The sequence below is a fragment of the Protopterus annectens genome, chromosome 13.part0 (assembly GCF_019279795.1).
Source record: "Protopterus annectens isolate FY-2018-M chromosome 13.part0, PAN1.0, whole genome shotgun sequence".
Taxonomy (NCBI): domain Eukaryota; kingdom Metazoa; phylum Chordata; order Ceratodontiformes; family Protopteridae; genus Protopterus; species Protopterus annectens.
This window is the reverse complement of record NC_056747.1, coordinates 960,936,916-960,950,125: the sequence shown is the minus strand read 5'-3', so window position 1 is coordinate 960,950,125 and position 13,210 is coordinate 960,936,916. Positions and strand designations below refer to the sequence as shown.

The 13,210-nt window shown below is 34.2% G+C and overlaps 1 protein-coding gene across 1 annotated transcript in view; it reads right to left on the bottom strand.

Moving 5' to 3' along the window:
- Window positions 1-6,473, bottom strand: part of HCRT (hypocretin neuropeptide precursor) — a 7,205-nt gene extending 732 nt beyond the window's left edge. The window contains exons 1-2 of the mRNA XM_044055450.1: window positions 6,378-6,473; window positions 1-30 (exon numbers count right to left, since the gene is read on the bottom strand). The exon at window positions 1-30 is cut by the window's left edge and continues 732 nt beyond it. Of these exons, the coding sequence (XP_043911385.1) occupies window positions 1-30; window positions 6,378-6,398 (51 nt within the window). The 5' untranslated portion in view covers window positions 6,399-6,473. The remainder of the gene's footprint in view (window positions 31-6,377) is intronic.
- Between the last annotated feature and the right edge of the window lie 6,737 nt (window positions 6,474-13,210).

The following is a 13,210-nucleotide window of genomic DNA, read 5'->3' as shown; positions in this document are numbered from 1 at the left end:
AAGAGTCAGAGCAAGTAGTGAAATTAATTTCTGCAGATTCAAACAGAAATGTGTTAGAACGTACATAGGCTACAATATTATCTGCCATTCCTTATAAACATGTCTAGCTTATTCAATGCCAAAAACATGATCTCATCAAATACAGTTCTTCTGGAAGTTTCAATTTCTATACCACAGCAGATCAATAAAAAAGACTTGCTGTTTTATGGCAATTAAAATCCTGAAAGATTTGATCAAAATGTTGACATTGTGGGTGAGACCTTATCTCATGTAAACAATTGTTTAATCCTGCTCCTTTCATTAAAACATATTCAGAGGCTACCTGTATTATTTCCCCACCCAAGATTAACAGAAGGATTTCACTGCACTACTATTACAGAGGCAGTATCTATAGAATTATTTTAGTTTGCCACACTATTGTGACATTAAAACAAATGCTACTCACAGGTATATATGTTTTCATAAACTGATATCAATGATTTCTATAACTATAACTTACATATTAAAATACAGAAATACATTTCCTTTTTGGTGTATGCTGTGTCAACAGTTGCACATTTTCTAATCACTTCTACTTTGAAATGCCGACTTCCTGAAAGACGACGTTCTGAATGGTCAAAAAAATGTCCCAACTTCAAAAGAGTGAAAAACACCTATTTAGTTGCTTTTTTGCAGAGGGGCAAGCTCCTTGCATCCCTCAATGTGTGGTGCAAGCCCACTGAACTTTTATGTATATATCAACTCCAAGTTTGCATCAACTTGAAAAAAATAGAAATCTCAGAAAACAAGAGAATCATTGTTGGCTCATACTTACAAACATCACCAACAGCAGCAATGATTTCCTATGGGATACAGCATTCAGAGTTATGCCATTCATCTTTTATTTCTGTGGGCTACTGACACTTGAGCAATTTCATCTCAAGCATGTGCAGGGGAGCCATTTTGGTGGGGTTGTAAACTACTGCGTTTTGTCTATATATATATATATATATATATATATATATATATATATATATATATATATACACACACAAGCACGCAAGCACACACACACGCACACACATACACACATAGATATACATACACAAGCATGCACGCACACACACACACACACACACGCACGCACGCACGCACGCACGCACACACACACACACACACACACACACACACACACACACACATTTCTGCCCATACCTCTCAACTGTCCTGATTTTCACAGGATATATATCCAAACGTTTGCCTCATAAAATGTATGATTTTCTGGCAAATCACTGAGAATTAACATCACTAAATAATGACCTGCATTTGGGTTTCAGACCTCATGTCCTTCAGAAAATGCATATTAACACAAATCCTGTTATTCTAATAATTTTTTAAGTTTATAAGAGCAATATTTAAAATCTGTCCTTATTTCCTGGGCTTTTGTCCTCCCATTATTTTAGGCCTTGCCAAGATTACTTGTGCTAAGAAGATGAAAGGTATGGTTCACCTTTTATGTATCTGTTGGAGCATATAGTCATACACACACACACACACACACACACACACACACACACACACACACACACACACACACACACACACACACACACACACACTCACACACACACATCCATCTGTTTTTGTGTATCTGTAGATACAGAAGACTTCATTGCTAAAAGTAAATGAAAAACAAGCAAGAAGCTACTGTTTTAAGACTGTTGTGACGACGTACGTATCATGTTTTCTCAAAACTCCTATTTGTGGAATTGGTCAATACATGCTGCCTGTTGTTAGAAAACTGTTTCCCTAAGTGATTATATTTAATTAACTAAACACCATTGTTAAAATATGGAATATTACATCACATTCACAAGATGGGTGATAATGTAAATGTATCAACTAGGAATAATGTGGCTTAACACAAAATTGCTGATTCAGTGATCTCAGCTGCTTTCTGTTATACTGTAAACCATCTAAGCAGAATTACATGGCCTGAAAGCACATACAAATGTATAAAATATTTTTCATATATTGTTGAACTGTGTGATGAGACGTATTTGTAAAAAAACTAAGTAAAATGTGTTTACTTAGTTCTGTCCTGTTTGTTCACTACTGGTCTTGTCTTCTTTTGTCTATAGCATCAGTGCCTAATATAGTTAAAACAGTAAGGATACTGTGTAACACATATGATTTGTAAACAATCATCAACTTTGCTTACTGTCAGGTATCATGTGGAAACTGAACTTTAAAATAAGAAAGGAGATATGTGAATCATTGTCCCTATATAATTCTTTAAATACATAATACACATTCTGAGTAGCATTTTATTGTTGTTCTGCTTTCTGCAGGCTTTTTATTAGTGTGATGGTTCTAATACATAGTCAGCTGTCCTGAGTGTTATTTTGTATCTTTATTATTTTATTATTAGTTGGTAAGAAGTTACTCCAGTGAAACTATACTCTGCTATAGCAGAGTACTTGGACTAAAAAGAAAAAAAAATCACAATATAGTTCAAATGTGGTACCTAATACTATACTGTGAATTAAATAAATGTCTGGTTTCTTTAAAGATTCAACTAAATGGTAAATATATGAACCAAAGCCATTGTTACAAATGGCTTCTGCAAGGAAATAGTGACTTGTACATTTAGTACAATTCTTATTCAGACTGAGTGTACTTTTTAAAATTCTTTGCAATTCCACTCATCATTATCGTAGTTTTCACAGAGTAGTTAGGAATTTTATAACAGAATAACAAAAGTACAATCTTTACCAACAATTGCATTGCTTCTTATCATTTATATATCTCATACCATAAACTGGGCATTCAAATCTTTTAATAATGGAAACTTTTTTTGCAAAACATTGCATTTATAGTTTCAAGTTCAACTCTGAAATATAATATTCATTAATTAAAGGATTATATTTATCATCTTTTTTTCACAAATTATATACATAAATACTTGCACACAAACACTGCAAGCTACAAGGGTCAACCATATTTTTGCAAGTCTGTCATGTACTGCACTGTAGACTGCAGTAGAAAGTAAAAGTAGGATGCAGCTATCAGAGAACTTTCACTGGTGTTATGAAGCATTCTTTACTGAGAATAAACACAGCACAACTATCAAAATAGAATGCTTCACTTTACAGCATGGGCTTTTCACAGAAAATATTGCTACTGAATAAAACCATCAGAGCCAGTCGGGTAATACAGCTCCATTTCATGTTGTCTACAGCATTGTGTTTTTTTTTTATGCTGAAAACATTTCCAATTATGTATTATATCCATTAGTAAAACGAATAACTTATAGAACGCTAAAAATAAAATGACAAGCCATAAAAACTTCCATGGATGCATTCGACATTTTTATGAAGACACACTTTTTAATGTACTGGACAGTTTAAAAAAAAACCCATAAGGCTGAAGGCTTATTTTTGGGGAAAGACCTGTAAAGATTGAGAGTGACCCAACATCCATGCCTATCATAAACTTTATCATAGTTAGATGAGTTTTTTAAATCTCTAGTCCTTTGCCAATCCATTTGTCAACCCTGTAAAAGTAAAGGTTCATGTTTTGTATTTTTTTATAGTATCAGTAAGTTTGATCCTTAATAGTATAGTAATCATAGCCTTCCAATATAGCTGCTTTTAACAGTTCTGGTATGAAAGCTAAAATAACAGCTGGACAAATATACAACCGGATGAACACTGATGGTCATAGTTTCATCACAGCCAAATTAAAAAAAAAAAAAAAAAAAAAAAAATCGGCATTTTTTAAGCCCATGCACTCCCCTTGAGGGTGTTTCTGTCTCAAGTGGGAGAAGCCCGTCCTGAATCTTCTATAAGCAAATCTTTACTCCCACACTCCCTTATTCATATATCCCAACTCCATGGTTACATAACAGCAGGAACAAAACAGTGACTCATTGTCACAGCTGTAATAGAAATGGTGCCAGCTATGATTTCTGTTATAAAAACCAAAACTGATGATTTGCAGCAACTCATTCAACTGTGATAGATGAGTTGTAATACTGTCCACTGGTTACTCAAACACTGGTAGAACAAATGCTTTGTTCAAATACATATTACATACAATTTTATGTAGTGCTTTCCATCACAACAGATTATTTTATTTTTAACTACACTCACATGAGTAGTAGTCATGTAAAATTTAAATATCTAAGGAGGTTTAAGTTACATAAAATGATCCACCTTTATATGTAGCGATAACATTTTAAAGTTACTGCTTACTTTTGGTATTAAATGGAAATATTTTCTTAAAAGTAGGTAATACAATCCTCAGATAATAACTGTGATTAAGGTGCTTGGTCCTCGTGTCACTTTTGTTTATAATCCCAAACCAGTGCCGGCAAGGATTCAGAATCCTCTCACAGCATGACAGTTTTCTTATAAGTTGTCAGTCTGTTCGACAAATCACTAAAGTCTTAACTCTTAAATAAACTGTAATAGAAGATGGTTTTATAAAAAGTATAGGACATATTCACAATCTTTATGGACCAGAGCATTTTAATGCTGATTTGCATAGCATGGATCATGCATCTACTAATACTGTCAGCTTTAATTGTTTGAATGAAACATTGATCAAAACTAGGAGAGACATTGCAAAGACCTGTATTGTGTCAGAATTTATTATGCTCCCTCTCAACAAATATAATTAAAATAATTTTAAAATACATGACATGAACATGGATGTTATCTGAATGACTCCATCATTAAGCAAGGTATTTGTTCTAGATAACTCATTGCTCTTTCAGCAACCATATTACAGAATTAATGTGTATGCAAACAACCTCCTAAGTGTTCCACAATGTTGAAAAATAATGTCATCTAATCATTACATTACATTATGCTAAGAACATTTTTCTAGTACTCATCTCCACTGACAGAAATGTATGTTAAGATACAGTGTGTTTAATTGATGAGGATTTCAAGTAACTGCATAAATTAATTTGTAGAATGCGCCTTATGCATAGACCTTTCACTCTATAACTCTGTGTCGGCATCAACCCCTTTTTTCATATTTTGTACAAGTGGTTGGCATGTGACATCAACAGTGACTATCATATACAGCCGATGTTCTCACTACTGGGTGGTATATGAATTCTTCTTAGTTTACTCTCTTGTCTTCTTTGTGGTTGATAGTGAAAGTCTCTTGCTCATCTATGTAAGAGCAAAAAAGTGAGAGGCCAAGAACATTGCATGCTATAATAGGGACTGTCTCCTTTCTCAATGTTGTGCAACCTATGAATATAGGATCAAGGTGTGTGGGATGTGCAGAAGATCCCCCCATAAAAAAAAAAAATATTTTGACTTATGCCATTTTATTACATGATAATGGTAGATTCAAGTCTGTAGGTCCAGACAAATGTAAATTGAACATTATAGTTGTGAGATATCTTAATTGAAGCATTTAAATTTGCATGTGGATGGCATAACAGGCATAACACGTACACAGCATAAACAACAAAAAAGTGGAGAAATAGTTATAGAGCTTTATCAAATGATTCTTAAAGAAAATATTATCTCTTTCAAGGAAATATGGTATTGAGAAATTATGCTTACTGCATTTGGTAGATGTCAGGTGAATGATTTTTTTGTCAGGTAAATGATTTTTTTTCTTCAAGCCACTGTAGATCTACAAGGTACTTCAGTTAATGAAGAACAACATTGAATTATTAGGTTATTTATTTTTATAGCAACGTCTTAATTATTTTTAAGTGTTTAACATACTGCTATTCTTCTATTGTCAAGACTGCCTTTATAAATACATCAGTTGCATCAGAAAAAAACGTTAAATGTATTGTTTTCTCTTATCCTAATGACATTATGTCTTGTATAGAATGTTTGATTATATTGCTACAGATATATATAGCACTTGTACATCACACATGAGCATTTGCTTATCTTTTTCTTTATTTTGGCACATGCTGGTTATTAAAACCATTGAATAAATTTATGTAATAATTTGGAAGATGCTTTTTCGGCCACAGTTACATAAGCAAAAACTAACAATGGGAAAACAGGCAGATTAGTTCTCTGAATTATAAACTCATCTATGCTTGCAGTACATAATTTAGAAATGTTGATGGAATTGTTGAAAGAGCCAACATGTATAGATGAAGAACACATTTTAAAATTTACTTCATTAGTAAGTTGGTGCTTATAAGGAAAATGCAGATCTTATTTAATGACCAGAAGAATGCAAACTAATGAGACTTTTGAAAAAAAAATAACTTCCCTTTTGGATCCGTAGGTTCTATTCCAAAGAAAGTACAACTACCATGATTATTTGCATCTTTTTTCTGTGATTTGTTTTTACTGAACATAAATTATCTAGCAATAATTCATTGTAGAAATAAAGTCATAGCTTACTTTAGCTGCAGAGACCTCCATTATGTTGGGTTTCTTGGCTTTCTTAATAGGCAGTGGGCATAGCCATCAAAGTATGAGCACTGTGTTCCCACAAGTCTTCTGTGCTACTCTACTGTCTTGCCTTTCTAAATTCACATTTATAGTATTTCCTATTACATAACTATGTGTCTTTCATTTTTCCCACAATAGATATTCTGAAAATAACCACCTACTACAAATGAGTCAAATGAAGTCAGCCTTTGTACCCTCAGTCAAGAAAGCATGGTTGATATTATAAATCAAGACATACCTAAGATTATACTCTTTGTGTATAACTTGGAAACTAGACAGCATGTTCTCATCACAGACTTTTGCCATTGTTGCCCAGTGTAAATTAGGTAAGGTTTAATATAAAGCAGACATTTTCTTTGTAACCTGGTGCTAATAATGCACTAATTACCCAAGGAATTTCACGGTTTCATTTCAGCTGTAAAGACCTGTATTCCTGATGCAAGATGGTCTGTACTTCTTTTGCAGTAAATTATGGTCAGACTCATTGTTGGTGTAAGGCAGCAAAGCTCATTACTTTCCTGCTTATCTACGTGCCTTTTAGATCTTTTTGCTTTTAATAATAATTAGCAACCTGTGCAGCATTACCAAAATACTGAGAATAAACAAAACTTACTTCGTAAAGATGAATCTGATTCCCAGATATTATGTACAAATTACATCATTTTCCAACATATGACATTGTGTTTTTACCTTGAATTCCCAGTTTAAAAAGCTGTAATGATTAAGGTATTGTATTGTAAAATGCAAGACAGCTGTAAATAATGAATGTATAATATCATTATATATTATATAATAATAAATAATGAATGCCTCTTAGTGCAATGTATTTTTGCAAACATTTTAAAACTGCATCATTAATCAAGGTTCCATGAATCTGTTTTATATTTTTATGCTTGAACTCAAGAAAGTATGTCAATTTGTGCTGCATTACCAACATTTTAATATAAACCTCGTTTCATTTTGAGTAATGGAAAATAAAAGTACTGAATAGGGGCTAAAATGTTTCCTTTTCTCTGTCCAGTCTAAGAGGGAAAATGTTGCAGATGTAGTGTATTACTGGAGTCATGAGATAAATGAATGTCACGTTTATAAACTTTATTTTGAAAGCTTTTGCACGCACATGATATAACACTTCTTAGTAACTGCAATATAATTAATGCTGATACATTGCCTGAATATACAGGCATGGGCAAATATTGCAAATGTGTGTTGTACCAGTTCAATAGCAGAGTTACCTTACCAAGTTGGAAGACCAGCATTGCAAAGTTGTGGGCAGCAATTTAGTGGTCGCTAAACATGCTATAACTCTGAACCAATGGAGATAGTTATAAACTCTTCAACACAGTCAGTGTACAGCCATTAAAATTAATAAATATGATGGTCTTCAGGTAGATTTCATGTTAAAATGCATGTCTTTCCCTTTATTTTTTACTGTGGCGATACACATTCAAACTGAAACTTTGTATCTGATGAATTCATGCCCTCTCTGAGGTCTTAATCCTGATGAGTCCATGCTGTCTCTGAGGTCTTCCTCCTGATGAAGATAACACAAATATATGTTAAAGTATAATTGTGTTAGACCAGAAGATTATGATTTCAGACATTTGGTGATCTGTAAAGGTAAATAAGGGGAATCCAACTGGTAAATGTAACCTTATTGTATAAACATGTACAGTGCTGACTGATAAATTCCAGCAAATGAAAACTATAGAATCTATGTGAGCTACAATTTAAACTGCATACAATTATGTTTCTAAGATTTGAATAAAGTATTAAAAACTTTATATTTTAGTGGCTTATCCAACATGCCTTATCAAGCTTAAAATAGAAAATATGTCATCCATCTTGGCAAAGGAGAGAGGAATGAAAATTAATGCTGTTGCAGTTCATGTTGCCCAGATTTCTGGACAGAATCATAGACACTAAGACCTACCCAGGTTACAGATTACTGATAACTAACATACAAAAAGATGTATTCCAGGTCTCTGGTACCTTCTATGTAATGCATTAATTTGCAAATCTACAAGTTTGCACTGCAACTGCAAAACAAATTCTTTTCCTAAATTGTATTGTACAAGACAAAGCTATGTAGAGAAACTGAATGTCTGCATACGCCACATTTGAGAAAAATATTTCATCTTACTGACTCCCATGGTCATTGCTTTAATGTACAAATTACATGCATTAGAATATCTATAGATATTCCTTCTGTAGAACATTTCTGTTCACGTACTGTGTCTGCAGAATGATCTTGTTACTTTTCTAAATAGCAGTTTTGTTAAAACTGGATATTTTACTTTTTGGGGTATAAGCATTATCTTTACATTGTTCACAACACTCTGAAAATGAGGGTGGTCTTAATTAAATAAACAAATAAATAAAAATACTTAAGTACAAAGTCAGTCTGAACCATAAAAAAAACATGACAGATTACAAAAAAGACCATGACTGATAAATGCTCTTTAAATAAGCATTCAGTCATATTACAAAACTTAAAATGCACTATTCACAATGTCCATAATGGCAGGCACTGAATGCCTGTGCTCTGAAATTAAGCCTAAGAGTCAAACTGTGTGTTATTCTGTGTTTACTTCCTCTATTTTTTTTTACTTCTGTATTATATTATTTTTGTTTATAATTTTCAAAATTTTATTCAGTTTGTTTACTGTGGAAAAAAAACTGGTCTGTCATGAACCTTTTTGGCAATGGCTGTAACACAAGGACAAGAACATATAAAGCACTATATAAATATGTCAACATCCACTGCCTTTTGTTACCCAGCCATTGAACTGTAAAAGGGTTTACAGCAAAGATCTTCTCCAGTTTACTCTTCCCTTATGACTATGTACTCTTCAGAAATGCATACATTGGTGCATACTCTAAATTTGTCAGGGTGGCATGCAACATTTCAGTCTCTGAAGTCAACCCCCAAGAATTCACCCATTCTATTAAACCAAACTGTCATCCTTTCACATTGCAACTGGTGTGTTAATGAGATTGTTATAATTTCCCCATTATTTTTTTCCTCGGTTGTTACCTTCCTACCCAGCTAAAACTCACTTCAAATGTCTTTAAAGATTTTTCCTTCCATTTATAATCAATGAAACCAGCCAAGGATCATGTGTACCCAAGAGATTCTGTTTTCAGTGTGCTTATTGTCAGGCCTAGCATAATGACTTTAAAAAACACATGCTCCAGCACTGTCTCTTGGATCACCTCAGTGCTCGTCTCTCCTTCCATCGGCCCCTCTCCGAAATTCTCTATGCTCTCTCCTTGGGTTGTTACCCACTTAACTAGTATTGTTCCAGTGCCCAGACCTTGAAGTTTACTCCACAGACTTCTGTGTGACATCAAACCAGAACTATTTCCTTTGTAACTCAGTCATAAAATTCACTAGGATTGACTGAAAGGATCTTTTAGATATAGACCCACTTTAGTTCATACCCTTTAGCCCATTAACTTATACAATAAGGCTCCTTTTATGTTCCCTATCATTGTAGCCAGGGTCATCAGTGTGTAGTTCCCATGATCAGAATTACAACATAGTCTTTAGATTATCACCACTGTAGCTATCCTCTTATCGTTTGGGACTACACCAGTGGTCAGAGACCTACAAATACCTCCTTCAAAAGTTTTCTAAGAAATCATGTTAGATGTTTCAGCATCCAAGGAGAAATCCCTTCCGAACCCTGTGCCTTATCCTCTTCAGTCTCCTTTCATCCCACAAAGACTCAGCCTCCCATCAATATGCTTCTCACTTTCTGCTGTCACTGCTCCTTTGAAAGCAAGTATCCTTCCACTCTTTTATTTAGTAAAAACTGATGTGAAATATTTGTTAAGGAACTCTGTCTGTTGCCTTTCCTCAGTCATATCCCTTCTATTTTCATCAATCTGATTAGCTATGTCCCTGTTTTTCTCGGGTCCATATTATATAGACGAAAAATCAAAATGTTGAATGCTCACATGAGTGCAAATGCAGAAATTTGAAATCACTATTGTGGGGGTCTGCGCCCTCCCCCCTCTAAATATATATTCCAACTCCAAGATCACACTACAGTGAGGAAAGGGCAAATATTTCGATCCTCACTGTACTACGATCAAAAAAAATAAACATCAAGTTCCTGCATTTACACTCATGTGAGCATTTGACACTTTGACTTTTCGTCAATCTAAAGTAGACCCGTTTTTCTCTTGAGACTGAGGCTGGGGATGCAAAACCAAGCAGAAAAGCTGAAGTGCAGCAAATAATTTAATTAACGTACAAATGCAACTGGCAGCAAACAATGTGCTTAGATTTGAGCACTTTATTTCAAAATTTGAGAATTTTAATTAGTTAGTCAAGTTAGTCAAGTTAGTCGTCAGTCAGTCAGTCAGTCAGTCAGTTAGTTAGTTAGTTAGTTAGCTAACCAAAGCAATGGATTGATTCAGCAGGACCCATTTTAGCCAGAGCCTAGATGAATAATAATTATAAAAAAAAAAAAAAAAAAAAAAAAAAACCCAAAAAACAAAAAAAACGCCAATCCACAAAGTAAACGTTCGATCAGATGTAAAATAGCAATATAAACACATCAAATAAAAATTGATAAAGCGACCAAGGCAGCTACAGCCACAAAAGCTGTTAAAAATGTTTTTAATTAAATGAACAAGAGGTAAGCGCTTTCACATACAAATGCTTCTTCAGACTTATAAAACAGAAGTAAAACCAAGGTAATATATATATGTGCTTGAAAAAATCAAACCAACCAATAAATTAGCTCACCTAATTAACTACAAAACAGTTCTTAAAAACATATAGACACTAGACCTCTCTGATCTTAAAGACCACCATTAACAACACACCAGAGTGCAGATATGTGACTAATAGCACAGAAAATTCAACAATAAAACTATTTTGGTACTCTACGTCTCTTTAGAAAGGGCTTAATAGATGCCTGTTCATTCAAACCAGCACCTCTATCCGCTCTTAAAATAATTATCCAGTTCGACTCCCTGAATTCTGCAAAATTGCGTATGTCACCCATTCTAATGCTGGGACTAATCACATTGATCACCCTAAAAATGAAACGATGTGACTCGCCCCATTCTGTAACATGTTTGGAAAGTGCATTACAAGCAATGCCCTTCCTAATGCTATAAATATGTTCCCTCACTCTTTCACGTAGGGAACGATTAGTTTTTCCCACATAAAAAGAGTGACAAACAGAACAACTAGCAAGATAAACAACATTAGATGAATGACAGTTCGCATTCACCTTAAAAACAAAACTTCTTTTGAGGTCTGGATGTATAAAAGCTGTGGAGGTGTCAATATACTCACAGAAGTTACATTTGCCACATGGCAAAGTTACCCCTGCACTGGAAGACCTATTCGTCATTTTCCTATCACCACACAACATTCTCTTTAAATTAACTCTATTCCTAGAAACAAAAGAAGGACTAGATCCAACAATTCTCCCTAACTCGTGGTCTACTTGTAAAATCAACCAATGTTGATTAAAAATATCACAAACTGCTCTCTGGTCTCTAGTAAAAAACAATGGGATCCTCACTACATCAAAGGGATTTGCAACAGCAGAAGGACCCACTAAATTAAAAGGCCTAGGTCCATAATATGGAGCTGCTTTCTCTTGTTTAAGGTCATCCAAATCAGACAAATTGTCTAGGATTTCATCATAATGATACCCACGTGACATCAACCTTTGCTGCAGCTGTCCAATTTCAGAATAAAACCCCTCAAGGGATGGATTAAGCCTCGACGCTCTAATCCCCTGACCATGGATTAAATTACGAAACATGTAGTTAGGATGCATACTGGTCCTACTAAGTAAGGTATTTCTAAAACAAGTTTTACGAAAGACCCCATATTAATAATAGACCCTGGGAGTTTCTCAATAAACAATTCTAAGAATTCAATCCAATCACTCGAGAAGTTCATAGTAAATTTTAAACAATCACATAAACCATTAACCTCCTCACAAAATAACCTCAGGTCTGCCAAAGAGCCACGCCAAAGAATAAAATCAGCATCAACAAACCTTCGATAGAAAAAAACATTGCTAACAAACATCTCCACTTTAAAAAGGACCTTTTGCTCCCAATATGCCAAAAACATATTGGCGTAGCTATTGGCACATGAAGTGCCCATAGCTACGCCATGTTTCTGACAATAGAAATCATCCCCAAATACAAAAATATTATTCTCTAGAACTATCTCCAGAAGAAAACAAATCAGTTCAATTCTCATGCAATCATAAGAACTATGTAAACTTAGATATTCCTGCACATAACTCAATCCTAATTCATTAGGTATCATCGTAAATAATGACTGCATGTCCAATGTTACAATAATCACACTTTCCATACCCACACAGCCTTGAAAACATTCATATAAATCTAAAAGAAACTGCTTAGAATCTTGCAAGACTACCTTATTTATACTAATCACTGGTCTCAAGTGTTTCTCTATAAATATCGACAGGGGTTCAGTGATCCACCCACCCCCAGAAACAATTGGACGCATAGGTGGATTCACCCTATCTTTATGGACTTTCGGTAGTCCTTGTATACTCGGTATCAAGGGATCAGATACCATAAGAAACTTAAACGTTTCATCAGAAATCAAACCAATATCAAAAATCTCTTGGATAGACTTCGAAACCCTACTGATAATCTCAAGCACATCCACCATATCTAACCTCTGATAGAAAGAGCCATCATTTAACATCTCCTTCATGGTAATAACATAATGTTCATAGTTCATAATTACAATTGAGCCCCCCTTG